This window comes from Melanaphis sacchari, unplaced genomic scaffold (assembly GCF_002803265.2).
Source record: "Melanaphis sacchari strain LSU unplaced genomic scaffold, SCAv2.0 Contig43_pilon_pilon, whole genome shotgun sequence".
Lineage (NCBI taxonomy): Eukaryota > Metazoa > Arthropoda > Insecta > Hemiptera > Aphididae > Melanaphis > Melanaphis sacchari.
The window spans coordinates 2680371-2695789 of record NW_020271284.1 but is presented as its reverse complement, the minus strand read 5'-3'; the positions used below and the strand labels follow the sequence as shown (position 1 = coordinate 2695789).

Genomic DNA, 15419 nt, shown 5'->3' with positions numbered 1-15419 from the left:
TAATACGAAATTATTATGCGTATATTAGGTATTTTAAAATTATGGATTATCATGATTCATATTAGCAATAAAATGCACATAATTATACATTAAAATATAATTTAAGATAATAAATTTAATACTATAATGTGATCAGTGCCGGATTTAGAATAAATGCCGCCCTAGGACCTTTAAAATATGACACCCCTACCCCAAGAAAAAAAAATTGTATTTATTTCTCAAATTCATGAATTTACTTCTATGTTATTTAAATATAAATAAATATTATATAATATTAATTTATGCAGTTACATAAATGCATAAAATATTTATATGATTTTTTTCTATTCCTTACAAAATTTGCCGCCCCCAAAAATTTGTAGGCTTAGGCGTAAATCCGGCCTGAATATAATGTGCTGATAATTAATAATTATAATTAACAGTAAACTCTCTATAGACTATAGTTCAAAAATGTCTTCAAATCAAAAATCAATTTACTTCAGTTGAAAATTAATTTTTTTAGCTCAAATAATTTATCAAGTTTTGCAATATCTTCTGCTAAGTCGAAGATTATGAAATGTGCGATGGACGATGGTTAAAATAACGATTGTTCGATTTGAGTTAAAGCAAAATAATAAATTTTAATAACATTTTTTGCCTTATTGGATTAGAAAATGTTCTGGATAATATTAAAACTCGTGGGAAATATTAAACTACGACAATACAAACTATTTCCAGAGCAATAGAGCAACAGGTCTGATATGTTTTTATACATAACTACATGATATAATTTATTTATGTATAGTAGACACAAATCCAAATATATTTAAAAAATTTAAAATTTAAAATATAAATTTAAGTTACGAGTATAATATATTATATTGTATACAATATGAATACAGTGTATTGCATTTTCTTTAAAAATTAAAATAATGTAAATTTATTTAACTAAATACATATTAGAATATTCAGAATATCAATTTTTTTTAGTTCCCTTTAGCTTCGAGTTTCCTAGATAGTCTTACAATGTGTATTAATATAATTTTACAAAATACGGGAAACGAGAAAAATAAATTAATAAATAAATTTAAAAAACAACAAGTATAATATATTAACACGTGTATACTTGTTATAAATTGTTATATCCCATTGGTTTTTATTATATACTTAAATATTTCTAAATACTTATACAATATAGTTACATGTAGTTATTTATTTTTATTATTATTAATAGTCAGAAAAAACTGAATATTATTAGGCCCTTGAATAATTTTTACGTTATTATAATATTATGCGATTATCAAAATCGACATAATTATTGTTCCGGAATTGTTCAAGGCAATTTTAAACGAGATTTTACTAAAATATTAGTAAAATAATATGTACTTATGTACTTTATACTTTAAAAAATAATCGTTTTATGTTTTACTGGCATCACGTAGAGCGATGCTTAATAGTATTGTTATTATTATCGAGTGAAATACATTACTTATAGTTATGATTTAAATAATCATCTCTTGCAACTGTACATTTGTGTTTTATCTGCGTGGAACTTTTTAAATCTTTCTGTTATCATTTTTTCGATGAAAGTATTTAAAAACGAATATTTTCATACGTACCACAAAACGTACAGTACTTGTAATACTTAGCAATGTATGATTTGCCGGACACCTAAAAATAATATAAACTATCCAGACGAAAACCTTACATTAATTACAATTTACTGTGCGTCAATAATTATTATATTATTGTACGCGCGTAAGACTATTTTCATCGTTATTATAGTATTTAAAAATGCAGTTATAAATACTTTAAATTCGCGCATATATCGATGAGAGCTATTAAAATTTAAAGGTATACTCGGGAACAGTTGAGATGTAAAAAAATATCGTTTACAAGATCGGGAGTCGAACTTGAAACCCATCCGGACTCTCGCGGTAAAAACGAAGACCGCGATGACTCAACTCGGAAAAGACTCGGAAAATAATTATCGCCCCGGCTCGCGAGTGCTGTAGATCGATATTCATATACAAACTGTTTTATTTACATTTCCGCACGTTTGTTCTATTGGGTCGGTATATACGCTCGTTCTCCTCGACAAATGACTGCATTTCTATGAATTGGCCGGGCCGTTGTGAATTCCGGACCCCGCAGGCACCGGTGAATTTTCTACGAAAATAACTCTCAACGGTCGGGGCTGTAGAGCTATTGTATATTTTCGACCATCGCTGGATACGAGGAGACACGCGGTGCCGTGAAAGGTTCTCTTCGGTATTTGAATTTTTCTGGCAAGGACACCCGGGTTCGGGCGGCGGCGATGACGATGCGTGATCGGCCGGCGGCAAGGTGGAAATCGCACCGCACCGGAGGGGGCGCGCGCACTTACGCCCGAACGCCGTACGTACGTACACGTCTTACATTGTATATATCTTGTGTGCCGGACGCACCGTGACTGACGCGGTGCGACAATAACATCATATTATAATAATTAATGTTAACATCGTTTCAAAAACTATAATATAATATATCGTGTACGACTTGCTGCAAGCGCAGTGCGGAGGGCAAGACTGCGCAGATCGGATCGGATCTCGTTATTTATTTTTTTTTTTTTTTTTCAAATAATAGTGAATAGTGCCAAAAAAAAAAAAAAAAATAATAATAATTATAAATCAGTCGAAAAACGTCGTTTACAAAACGGTAATCTAATTTATTATTAGCCGTACACGCAATAAGTACATCAGTGGTGATAGGAGATATCTAGCTGGTATATTAATAATACATACCGAGAACGACGGCCCCAGCACGATGAGGAGTAACAGTGATTATTACGACGAGCGTCAATGGGAACCGGCGTGGACTTGTACCGCGGCATCGGTTTCGGACGGCGCCGGTGGATTGAGCCCGCTGAAAAGAAGGTCAGTTTCGCGTCGCCACACATAACTTTAATAAATAATATATAACATCAAAAGCATACCTCTATTTAATAAAACACCGCGGTTCGCCCCGTCTGGCGACTTCCTCGGGCGCCGTTGCGCAAATATCGACGCCGCCGAAGGTCTTTTATTATTGCGCGACTTACGCAATGGCACGCGAAGAACCCACGAGTCCGGTGAATCGCGTCTACGGGATTATTCGTAGAGTGCCTATTTTTCTTCTACAACAATAATAATAAATTATGGGTTGTTCAAAATCTGGTTTTTTTTTTTGATATTTTCAAGCGCGTATACGTCAAGATTATGTTTTCAAAATTTTGAGATTATTTTTATACCGTTCGAGGATGTAATAGATACAAACTCATATTTTTCCGATAAAAGCCCTCCTTTTAACTTATTGAGTTTTATTTTAAAACGCTGATGTACCTGATTGAATAGTACCATACGTGTAGTACGAAAACTCTTTCTTCGAATTTGGAAATACGGTCTTCTATAATCTATACGACGTATACAGCTATCGTATTGTTTGATGGTTCCAAAAATTAAATTCTAAATAACCACGTCATTATCGAAGAAGAAGAAAAAGAAGAAGAAGAAAAAGGGGAGGCGTTGAGTGTGGTTGATGAATCGTACCTACGGCTGCAGGTTTATCACTTTATATGCCGTAGCACTGTCATAATATGATATCAAAATATTATAGTCGTCATCGCATTATTTTATTTTTCCCGACATCACTCTCCACAAGACGTATCGTATTGCGGTTGCATATCGATTATTTTCGCCCGATTTGTCGAGTGTAATTGATTTTTAATCGCGTCCCGTCGTCGCCAAATCATACAATAACTTATTGTAATAATTATGTGATGTCCAAGTGAACACTGAATTGCATTATATTCTTATTATTCGTGATGCATAATAAAATTATTAAATTATTATTATTGTTTGATGTCATTATTATATCGACACGATGACACCGGCGGCATGCGCGACGCACTCGCATATTACAAACATCGGTCGGTGGGGGAACGACCGTTTGCGACGTGCCGAAGTGGGGCGGCGCGGCGCATCGCGTGCCACCTTCCGAAGTCGGTTTGCCAGTGTGTACGGCAACTGCAGTCGTCGGCTCGCCGTCCGTTGGCGCATAGGTTCTCGTCTGACGCATAATAATATATAGGTTCTCGTCGGGCGCAACAGCGGTCATCGCGATCAGGTCCGTGTAGGAATATCGGCCGACCCGAGCGCGATATCCACATCACAAATAAATAACGCCGGCCGGTGACGGGCGCGATAATATTATACCGACAGGACGCGGTCGCGTTCGGCTGTGTTCCGTCTCGTCGCAACGCGCGAAAATCACCGTCATGAAAGTGCAACACGCCGAGGAAGCGTTCGGCTCGTCGTCGGCCGGACGCTACGGCGGCAACGCGACCGACACGTCCACGTCCTTCGGGGTGTCGTGCCGGAGTCGCGAAGACGGCGTTAACGGCAGGACGTGTTGCGACCGGTCCGCGGCAAAAACCTCCGTCTCCGTGACCGACACGTTCGATCGGAGTGACGCCGCCACGGTCGGCCGTATCGACGACGGCTGTCAGAACTGCACGGCTGAACAGCGGCGCGTCCGAAAACCTCGCCGCCGGTCCGGATCGTGGCCGTAAGTGAAATTTTCTTCACCGTGTCAGTAATATTTATATAGGAGCCGTTGCATATGGCACGGCAGATCCTTAAGTCGTTCGCACGTGCAGAGAGGGGTAGGGTGGTGCGATCGTTTGTCTCGGTTAAAGGTCATTCCCCCAAGCCGTTGAAAAAACCTAATATGAGTTATGTATCGGTTTTTTCCGGTGCCTCTGCGTACGACCGTCTTCCTTAGGTATGGTCCCGCCGCACAAGGTTAAAAATCACTTGTCGGCACGGAACTCTCTGCAACAGTACGCATATTTTATACGTCATCATAATTCGCACCTCTAGAAAGACACTGCTACAACTCGAAGTTCATCAATTTTGAGTTATGATTACTTTCGATCGGTAAAAAAATATTAGTTCTATGTAGCGCAAATACGCTACATTCGATGTCATTTTTTTTTTTTTTTGCTAAAAATGAATCAATAGTATTGAAATTTAGCTCATTTTCAAAACAACTAAGCCAAACTTGAATTTAAGTACGTAAATACTTTTTTTTTGTTATACCTAATCCAATTAATCAAATTACCAAATAGAAATATTTTACCGGCAAGTCTCAAAATAGGCAATCTTGTATTCACTTGAAAAGTTATAAAGATAAATAAGTCTGAATTTTTCGATTTATAAGAAACTATTTCATAATATTTGAAGTTGCCATACTGTAAGACATGTTTTGTAATAGTAAATGAGCTTTTAGTTTCAAATGCATAAGTAAACAACTCTTTAATATAACTTGGTTATAAACATTAATCATTTCTCTCAAACCTATAAGTTTTAAGTTGTGATAGTCTTGTTTTAGGTATGTGACTGTGTACACTGTACGCGTACGCTATTTATTTATATTTTCTGTTTAATAGTATTGTAGTAAGTATATAATATATACTCATATAGTGCATATATCCAACGTAGCTCCACCGTAATATAGACAACTTCAGATGATACTATACGCTATAGTCGTTAATCAAAATGTATTGCAATATTGCGTTTAAATAACACATCATTATTGTTGCGATTTCAAACAACCATTTTTCATCTTATTACCAGAAAATATTAGCTAACTAAATTATTCCATCATTTAAATGTTTTAATTAAGATGTATTTCAAATGATAATATTTCATTGATAGTTTTACTACTTATTGCTTACGAATCGAATAATTAAATAATATTACATTTTTTTTAATGTTTGGCTAGACGGGCGTGATATGCATTTTTATTTTTAAGAAAAGTGTATGTGCTTAACGCACTGCCACAGTTGCCAATACGATTTTAGCCATTATCTGCAAAGTCAGGGTAAAATTACAATAGGAGTTCGACTCGATTATTGTTTTCACCTCTCGAATGATACACAGTTGGACGAACATTTTATATTTAATATTATGATAAATGTGCCCATTGATTTGAAGTCGATTTGCATACCTTCAATACTAAAATATAACATACATCATTCTGTATACTATGAAAATTGAACCTACTCATCATACTTACGGTTTTAAATAAAATAGACACATATATTAACGAATAAACAAGTATTATATGTTGCATTGGAACTGAATAAATAACACTTTCTATTGTACAACAACCGAGGACGTTAATTTAAAATAATATAAAGAATCGAGTTTTTATAATTATGTGAAATTCACTATATGTCATTTGCAACCTGTATATTATACCTACCTATATAGAGTTAGTATTTTCATCAACTAGCCTTAAATGTATATCATTAAATCTGATTTTTAGAATACTTAAATATACCTAAAAACCATATTTTTAAATTTGTGAGAATTTATGTATTACTTTAATGTCTTATATAAATACAAAATAGAAACTTCTGTTTTTCAAACATTGCCTTTGAATATGTTTAAAGATTACAAAAATCAGAACCTGAATAAATAAATAAAATAAAAAACAATAAATATAAAATATAAACAAATTTATTATTAAAGAAAAAAATGAGGTTGAGTATGCTCGATGAACCACCCAACATAAAATGTAATATTAGTGTGCAGAAGTGCTTTTACGTGTTTCGTTAATCTTAAAAATATTGTATACGGTCAGGTGCGCGATACTATTTCGTCGCCGAACGCATGTACATTTTGCAATGAAGATTTAAGGTACATCGTTTAATCGTTATTTATTTTATAACTATAAATATATACATTCCTCGTTTTTGGTGAAAATCTTCAAAACAATTTAATTATAGGTTATAGTACAATATAATATTTAAAACAATGTGTCCCGACATATTTACAGTTCAAAAAAATTAATTGTTAATACAAAAAACATGATTGTTAAAAAATTTTAGCGAATTTTTACAAAACAAAGGTTCTATGTTTAATCTTTTTTAATGTTTTTAAAAATCGAGATAAATTAATAATTATTTTAAATACCTACAGGCTATAGGCTATTTTAAAGCCTATCTATAAATTAACTTAGTAACTTACCTTCATTCAAACGTTAATGTGAGACGTGAACAGTTTATACATAAATACTAGTAAGTTGTAAGCCATACGACAATTTTATTTGTGTTATTTAAAACTTCTGATCATTTAACATTTAACTTCTAAGACTTCAAAAGACATTCGATGAAATGTATACATGTTTGATATTACCTACTTACAACATTAAACTCATAAATATAGCATCATTGTAATATCTTAATTAATTTCCAATGAAATATATTAATACCTTAGAATGGTGATCTATAATACATTCACCGCAATGCATTAAATGTTTTTAAATGATATTTATTTAAAAATAATTAATCTTAGATATTAAAAAACAGTAATCCATCATTAATAGAGTACTTAAACAATATGTCATATACTCATGTCAACGATTGAAAGGCTAATTATCGCATATCACAAACATAATTTTACAGAAAAAGCTTAAAACATAATATTTATCTTCATCATAATTTGTTTTGATCTAACTAATAAATATGCACCTATTTGTTAATTCTATGTTAACTGTTGAATCAATCATCTTAAAAAATTGAGTTGGGGATTATTATTAATATCTCTAAAATTATCTTTACTTAGTTGAGGGTTACGTACTACGATTTGAATACATAATAAATAGAACAGCATTTTTAATTACAGACATTACAGTGATTTATATAAGATTTACTACATTTAATAAATATAATAAATAAAATAAAAGAATAATAATAATTAATTATGATGATAATAAATAATAATAATAAATAATATTATGCAATATTGTATTATCTATTATTTTTTATTAAACGTAGTAATATATACGTATCCATTGTTTTGTTTTAGTTATGAATTGTTTTATTTTAAAGTATTTTAAAATACAAAAAAACAAAACATTTCGTTGTAATCACAATAGTGAGAATAATAATGTAAATGTGGCTTCATAGATCTTATATACAGTTTACTTGGTATATGATTTAGATGTAACTAACGAGTAACGACACTAAACGTTAACTTATGTGGCGTATGTTAAAATAAATAAAAAATAAAAATAAAATCTTAAACATTAAAAATTAACCCGTGGGTTATTACAATTGGTTAGAAAATAAGAAAATGATATGAATTTGGTACTTCTTTAAAACCTCACTTTTAACCAGAGTGAAGGTTATGGCAATTGGACTTTTAACCGCATCGACATGTGAATATATTATAAATATATATCAACTGTAAAAGTAAAATTGAATAATTATATTTAACTTCAAACGTTCAATTATAAGTTTGAAAATGTATATTTTATTATTTTTTTTACATTTTCACGTTTATATAACATAATTATAATAGGTTTATTGCATGTTACCAATCATTTTGAATTCACATTTTTCATAGTCCAATAACTACACCGTAGAACTATCGTAGACAAATCGATAAAATTATAAATCAATATATGTGACTCAAATATAAGCATTATTATTCATAAATACGAGAAATAATATTACGTATTAGGTATTCTATTTTTCATAATCATTGTAACCCTTTGATCTCAGAACTATTCTCATTATTCCAGAGGGTGATCGGTAATTGGTTACATTTTGTCTTTTCAATTTCCGAGACCTCATTTCAAGTGATCCTAAAAATTTGTTATCTGCAAGGCGTATAATAAAATGGTATCATAGATATATTAAAATATGGACCACGCGGCCTATACACCCAGCAACAGATTGTCGACATGGTTAAAAAGAGATGGCCATTACTCATTAGTTACCCATACATATGAAGGGACATAATGTGTATGGTAACTTTTTCTAACAATTTCAATCCTCGAACCTCTTTTTCTGTTATCTTACTCCACTTCTTTAAATGGGTGCTATACGTGCACCTCATATACTTACTATAATGTATCGTACAGTATGTACAGTGGATTCCGCCTAATTTGGGCACCGGTTAATATGGGCAAAATGGCTTGATCCCAATTCTAATGTATACCAGCAAAATTATAATGAATCGCATAATATGGGCACTCGGTTCGGTTTATGTAGGCAATTTTTATTTTATCATAGCGTTAGAATATACATAAGATAGTAACGAGGGTAGTCCATCCGATAAGCTTGAAACGTGTGCTACTTTTATAAATCAGATCCACACTAAACAGCTTAGACATTAGACAACGAGCAATTAAAATTTTTGCATATCTCCCACATCCAAAAAGTAATTTTATTTAGTATGTTATATTTAGTTTTATTTATATAGTAATTTAACATTTTTTCAATTTTATTGTGTGATTTACGTGTACAAAATAAGAACTTTTTTGATATCACAATTTCTTTTTTAAACTAATTTCGGTTTTTATGGACAACCGCTTAATGTGGGCAAACAGGGCTGATCCCAATGTGACCACATTAAGCGGAATTCACTATATTTATTTAAAAACGTGCCACAGTGCAATAACACAAATCGAATTATTGTCATCACTCATCATCGTTTGATCAAGTAATACTCTACCGTTTGGAATTTGAAATTCACTTCACATTCAAACGTTATCTATATACAACGCATACGGTATAATTTATTATACAATGCGGGTTTACGTCTATATGTATTATATTATATTATGCGTGTGTATCCATATAAACATTGAACACACCTGTGATATTGTAATACATTATAATTTCTAAATCAATATAATATTATAATAATCAATATAGTCCAACGGAAGTGGCCGGTAGTCAGCTGATTCGGATCAAATGTCGCATTATTGAACGTAATTATTATTGTTGTACGTGTGCGTTTAATAGCTGAACACAAATATCAGAATATATAAATACTATATTATACTTATAACGGTAAACTATTTATACAGAGTGACAAGGTCAAAATATCCGGTAAGTTGAATTGGGATAAATCGGTTTTGAAAATGACATTTTCTGAACCGATGTAGACTTCCACACAAAATAATATGTTTATCAAATATTATGATTTGTATTTATAATACTGCTGTAACTGTTGTTTCCCGATCAAATTCTACAAGCCATTAACCTTCGTGTTCAAATAATTGAAATCGTTAAATATTCATAAAAAAAAAATACAGTCTATGTCAAGGTTATATTATATTATATTTTGGGCAGTATATATTTATTATTTAATGTAATAACACCAGAATGCGACCATCAAAATTTTCCAAATTCCTCTGTAAAATTAAAAACTTGTCGATTATATAAATATAAATACTCTTATTATATAATATATATATATGTATATATCTTTAATTAAAATTGTAAAAAGACTTTGGTAAAACAGGCTTTTATAATCTCTTCTCTTTCCTTCCACTCATAAAATATATGATTTTTTTTAAACCTTGATCGAACAGTGTGAAATATTATGTCGCGATTCGCCATTACATATATTTCAGAGTCAAGTTTAGGTTATATCATAATCGATATGATTTTTTCGTAGTTTGCTACATGATGAATTCATAGAATTTTATATAAAATACAATTTTTGACGGATGAACCGATCATTATGCAAATACATAGTACACTTCGTGCGGCTAAACACGGCGTGAAGTTTGTTTAGCGAGGAGGAGCGAAGATAAGCTATACTCGCATTCGTATTATATATATTCATAAGGTCGCATCACCTGCGAGTGTACATAATAATATGTATATGTTACAATAGTTATTATAGCACTGTTGCTTTTTTTTCTATTCTAAACACACACGTAATGTAACATCGTAGATATTCGAGATTAAAACCGTGTTAATTATTAATGGCTCAGATGTCGGAAGCAAAGTGATAAATTTTATTTTCCTTTTAAATAATATTTAATCATTTATTGTGTAATTAATTTTAAATATGTAACATGTAGTTTTAATACTACAATATTATTAAAAATGACATAAGTTTGAATTGTATTAAACCTTAAAAAATATTACAGATTACGTGTCATAACTTTAATATAAGCCATGATAGCCTGGTTGTATTTATATCTATTTTTACTATATTCAGAAGATCTTCTTTTAAAATTAAGTTTTGAAACAAAAAAATAGTTCAATAACAGTTTGTAAATTACTTATTGTTAACAATTTCTTATAGATGTAGGTAACTAAATAACTTATGCAGAACAATAACAATATAGATCAACCTTCAGATTATATATCTAAAACATACTATAACATCATACAAAAAATTTTCTCGGACAAATATTTTTGAATAGCTAGAGCTGCCCAGATAAAAACTCAACGATTTGATTATTGGTACCTTTTTGAATAGGTAACACACGTTTCTGAATTTTGTATATTTTTGTGTGAAGCTCAGTATCGATTTTAGTATAATAAAATAAATGTCTATACATCGATTTAAAAAAAAAAAATCGTCATGAAAATCATACTTTTCATCATATTTTGTCAAATTAAATCTAATTTTCTATTTATTATCGGGTCATACTTAAATCATTATTTAGTAATAAATTATATAACACCATGACCCGTAGCTACAGCGTTTATCTCAATGTTTTTGTGATCTTAAATTAAACTATATTAAATATAATATTGTTAATTGTTAAAAACTTGTAGTTAGAATTTCAAAAACTAATTAATTTTTCATCATGAAATTTCGTCATGAATTATTCTCTAGAAAAAAAAAAGGTTTAAGAATGGAAGTTCGACCTCGTCGTCATCCCTTCCAAGTTTTGAGTTTTAACTTTCCACCGTCGTAATAATGCCTGCGTTGATCGTAAAATATTTTAAGTATATTTACATGTATTTATATTATTATATTATACGAGTGTATATTAAACTAGTGAAATACTATCAAAATTGACCACAAAAATTAATATTTATGAAATATGACACTTGGTGTACCTATTAATAACAATTAAAAAATAATACTTTATCATCATATGCAATTATTTATGTGAAAAAAAAAACTTACTTGAATAAATTCCAGTCTTGAAAGTTAGATTTTTTAGACATAAACTGTATACTTAAATAAACATTTAAAAGTATATTTTGAAAATATTTTTAATGCGTTTATATTTGTATTTAAATTCCCGTTTGAAGTGCTTTTAAAAATGATTTACTTTTTTAACAAAACCAAATAAAAGCGTGTATAACTGCAGATAATAATATAAATATGATAACAACACTATATACTGATATAACGAACAATTCTTAGTCTGCACACATTTAGTATGATAATACAACAAAATATAAATAATATTGAATGTTTATTAAACGATACAATGTCAATGTACATGTTACAATAATGATCGAATCAGGTGAATTTATCAACTGATGGAGACAATTTGCAACTTTAGTAAATTCATCGTCACCGTTGTGATTTATACAATGCTATACATCTAATACTGCAGACGTAACTGTCCTGATGTAAACATCCTTTTTTTTTTGAAAAAAAAACTGTTTTATTTGCGCTATATTTGTTTTTAATATTTAAAAATGGTCTGGGCATATAATTTAATGCACCTTGCACATGGTTATATTATATGTCTTTATGCACCGTATATTTATACTTAAAACCTGTACCTACTTATATTATATGATTTGTCAGAGTGAAGTCGAGGTCACCGCCTGTTGTCGTCACGAAAATCAGGGCAAAGGCGATTTGTACGAGAATGTTTTTTTATTGTTTTTAATCTCTTCGTCACATCGACGATGTGTTAACTGCATATATTATAATTCGTTAACGTATATATAGTTTATAGTATAAAGTTGATATAATAAACGTGTGAAGTATGCGTGTCTATGTGTGACATGTGTGCGTGTATAAAGAACATCACACTTTGAATATTATATTGAGTATACAGTGTGTCTCAATGTGCACACCCGCCAAACACTGTATTATTGCCTGTTCTTATATTATATCATATTACTTTTGTATCCGTGCCTTACTAAAACTTTAAATCGTACATAATTATTTGAATAACAATTGAAAGAAAATATTATATATTTTAATAGTTATGAATGCAGTAGATATTACTTATCTCCAATAAAGTAATTTAATTTTTATAAAATCACATTTCAAAAATATTTAATGGAAAAAAATTGATGGGAACACAAATATGGTAAAATACTCTACAAACTGCAATGCAATGTATAATAAATAATAATTATTAATAAATTAGTAATTACATATATCCATAGTAATTAAAACCAAATATAATGCGTACATAAATAATGTATCTATGTGACATATTATATCATTTGTATACTTATTTTACACATGGACATCCCCAGACAATTTTCTAGAGGGGGGGGGACAAAATTAATTTAAAAATAAATGAAGATTTTTTATAAATTTTATTTATAGAACATTATTATGTTTCTTCATTATTACATTAAATTATTAAAATTAGGTAACAAATTTAACTCTAGAGGGGGGGAGGAAGTGCCTTGTCTTGTCCCCCATCTGGGGACGCCAATGTACATACATATATAAAAATACAGAGTAATTCAACTAACACGGTCAAAAAAAAAAGAAAGAAATAATAATAATAAATTTCACAATATTTACATCAATGATCTCATTTATAAATTATAATAATAATTGTGATTTTTAACAAAACACATAATGAATTTTCCAAATACGTTAGTAAAAAAAAACTGACGGCCGACGGAGATAAATACGACATTGAAACGTATTAAACTATATATTATTTATATTTTTTTATACATTATTAACCTATAATATGCAGTTACAAATACTGAAATACACGATGAAACACGCGAGGTCGTTGTGGAAACTCGTGTATTTATCAATTATTAATGTTAAGGTAAAAAAAAAACAAATTGTGAATTTTATCGAAAAACAAATACCTATATTATTATAATCGTATATAATATTAATATATTATGTATAATTTTGAATGAATTGATAGTTGTTATGTACAATAACATACATTATAACTATAACTAAAGATATCATTGTATAATGTATATTTTAGCCATCAGATAGATGTGTGTTATTAATTATTACGTCGACAGTCGTGCGGTTTTTCACACATTTTTCACTTATTGTGAAAGATTTTATTATTTTTACTCTCAACACACCCGCAACATAAAAAATGCATGCATAAACTATCGTACTTGGCTAGTGCAGTATATACACGTTTACCGAATGTGCGCAATTCTACGCAACTTCAAACTAATATTACGGTTGGTTGCAATATTATAAAAATTATTAACTAATGAATCCGCAACTCGATCCGTACCACCTCATTATTATCAGGAGGTAGTAGTGAGGTACCCTACAAATATGAATTTTCTCGGTAATTCACCAAATATCCCTTCTTATACTTGCCTTATTTTTCCGTTAATAACGAATTTATTCAAAACCTAAAGTTTGTATTACCATATGAAACTCTTAAAATGGCAAGAATTGGTAAATCGCCCTGTATATACTACACCAAAACCTAACCCCGTAATTTCACGTTATTAATGATAATAATATGTTACAAATACACTTATCATTATGCATGGTGTTCACTTCACACCAGCTTGCTTGTAAGCGAAAACACAAAATAATATAGTAGGTAATTCCAATAAATATTACAGACCTTGACATTGTGTGATGTGTAAGTATCATTATTAAATAAACCACGTGTGTTGATGGCCTTGTGTAGCAGACGTTCGATCCACTACGACGTGTGTTTAACGTATTTACTAGTAATAAAAAAAATCCACTTTGTTGTAAAATATATATAGAGGTCTGTATATATTTCTTACTAAATCAAATAAAAATTATTTTAAAATGTAATGGACTTAAAATTTCTGCAAAAATAAAAATGAGGTGCACGCTGTAATATAAATCATATCTAGTGAATAATAGGTTAAAGATTTATGTAGTATCTATAATTCTCTGTTCAATATATATATAAAACATGAATAATAATAAATTGTTAAATATTATCTATTCCGTACATGAATTATATAAAAAATAGTACTGTACTGGTGTCAAAGACCTTGGTAGAATTTTGTGGAAATTCGTGTTTTTGAAGCTGAATGCAGAATACTGATAATAACAATATTGAATCTATTCGCACGCAAATAAAATAATATCTAATAACTAATATTACACTTATTTACGGTTAGTAGAGCTGCCACTTTTATATAGCATGGTAATTTATTATTATTTTATATTATGTAGTTTTGATTTTTCATTAACTATGGACTATAATATCGAAAACTATGTACTTATCTACAGCATAATAACGAAGTTATCAGTTCATTTGAATATAACTTTATTATTTTGTGTTCCAGTAATATATCATAATCATATTAATTATGAATATTTTGACATAAATATAACTATTATTATTACATTGTATAATATTGTAAAAATTAGAACTAGGACGTGATCAAATCATACATATAAATAAGAAAC

The 15419-nt window shown here is 30.0% G+C and overlaps 1 protein-coding gene across 6 annotated transcripts in view; it reads left to right on the top strand.

Annotated features, from left to right (window-relative positions):
* Window positions 1-15419, top strand: part of LOC112597675 (NAD kinase-like) — a 59309-nt gene that overhangs the window by 34433 nt on the left and 9457 nt on the right. Inside the window, exon 1 of one of the 6 annotated variants that reach the window (XM_025343828.1) lies at window positions 2639-2894. The exons of 3 other annotated variants lie outside the window; for them this stretch is intronic. In XM_025343828.1, the coding sequence (XP_025199613.1) occupies window positions 2785-2894 (110 nt within the window). In that variant the 5' untranslated portion in view covers window positions 2639-2784. Of the gene's footprint in view, window positions 1-2638; window positions 2895-4008; window positions 4564-15419 lie in introns of those variants that run through there. 2 more of the 6 variants (XM_025343824.1, XM_025343823.1) reach the window with 2 other exon arrangements.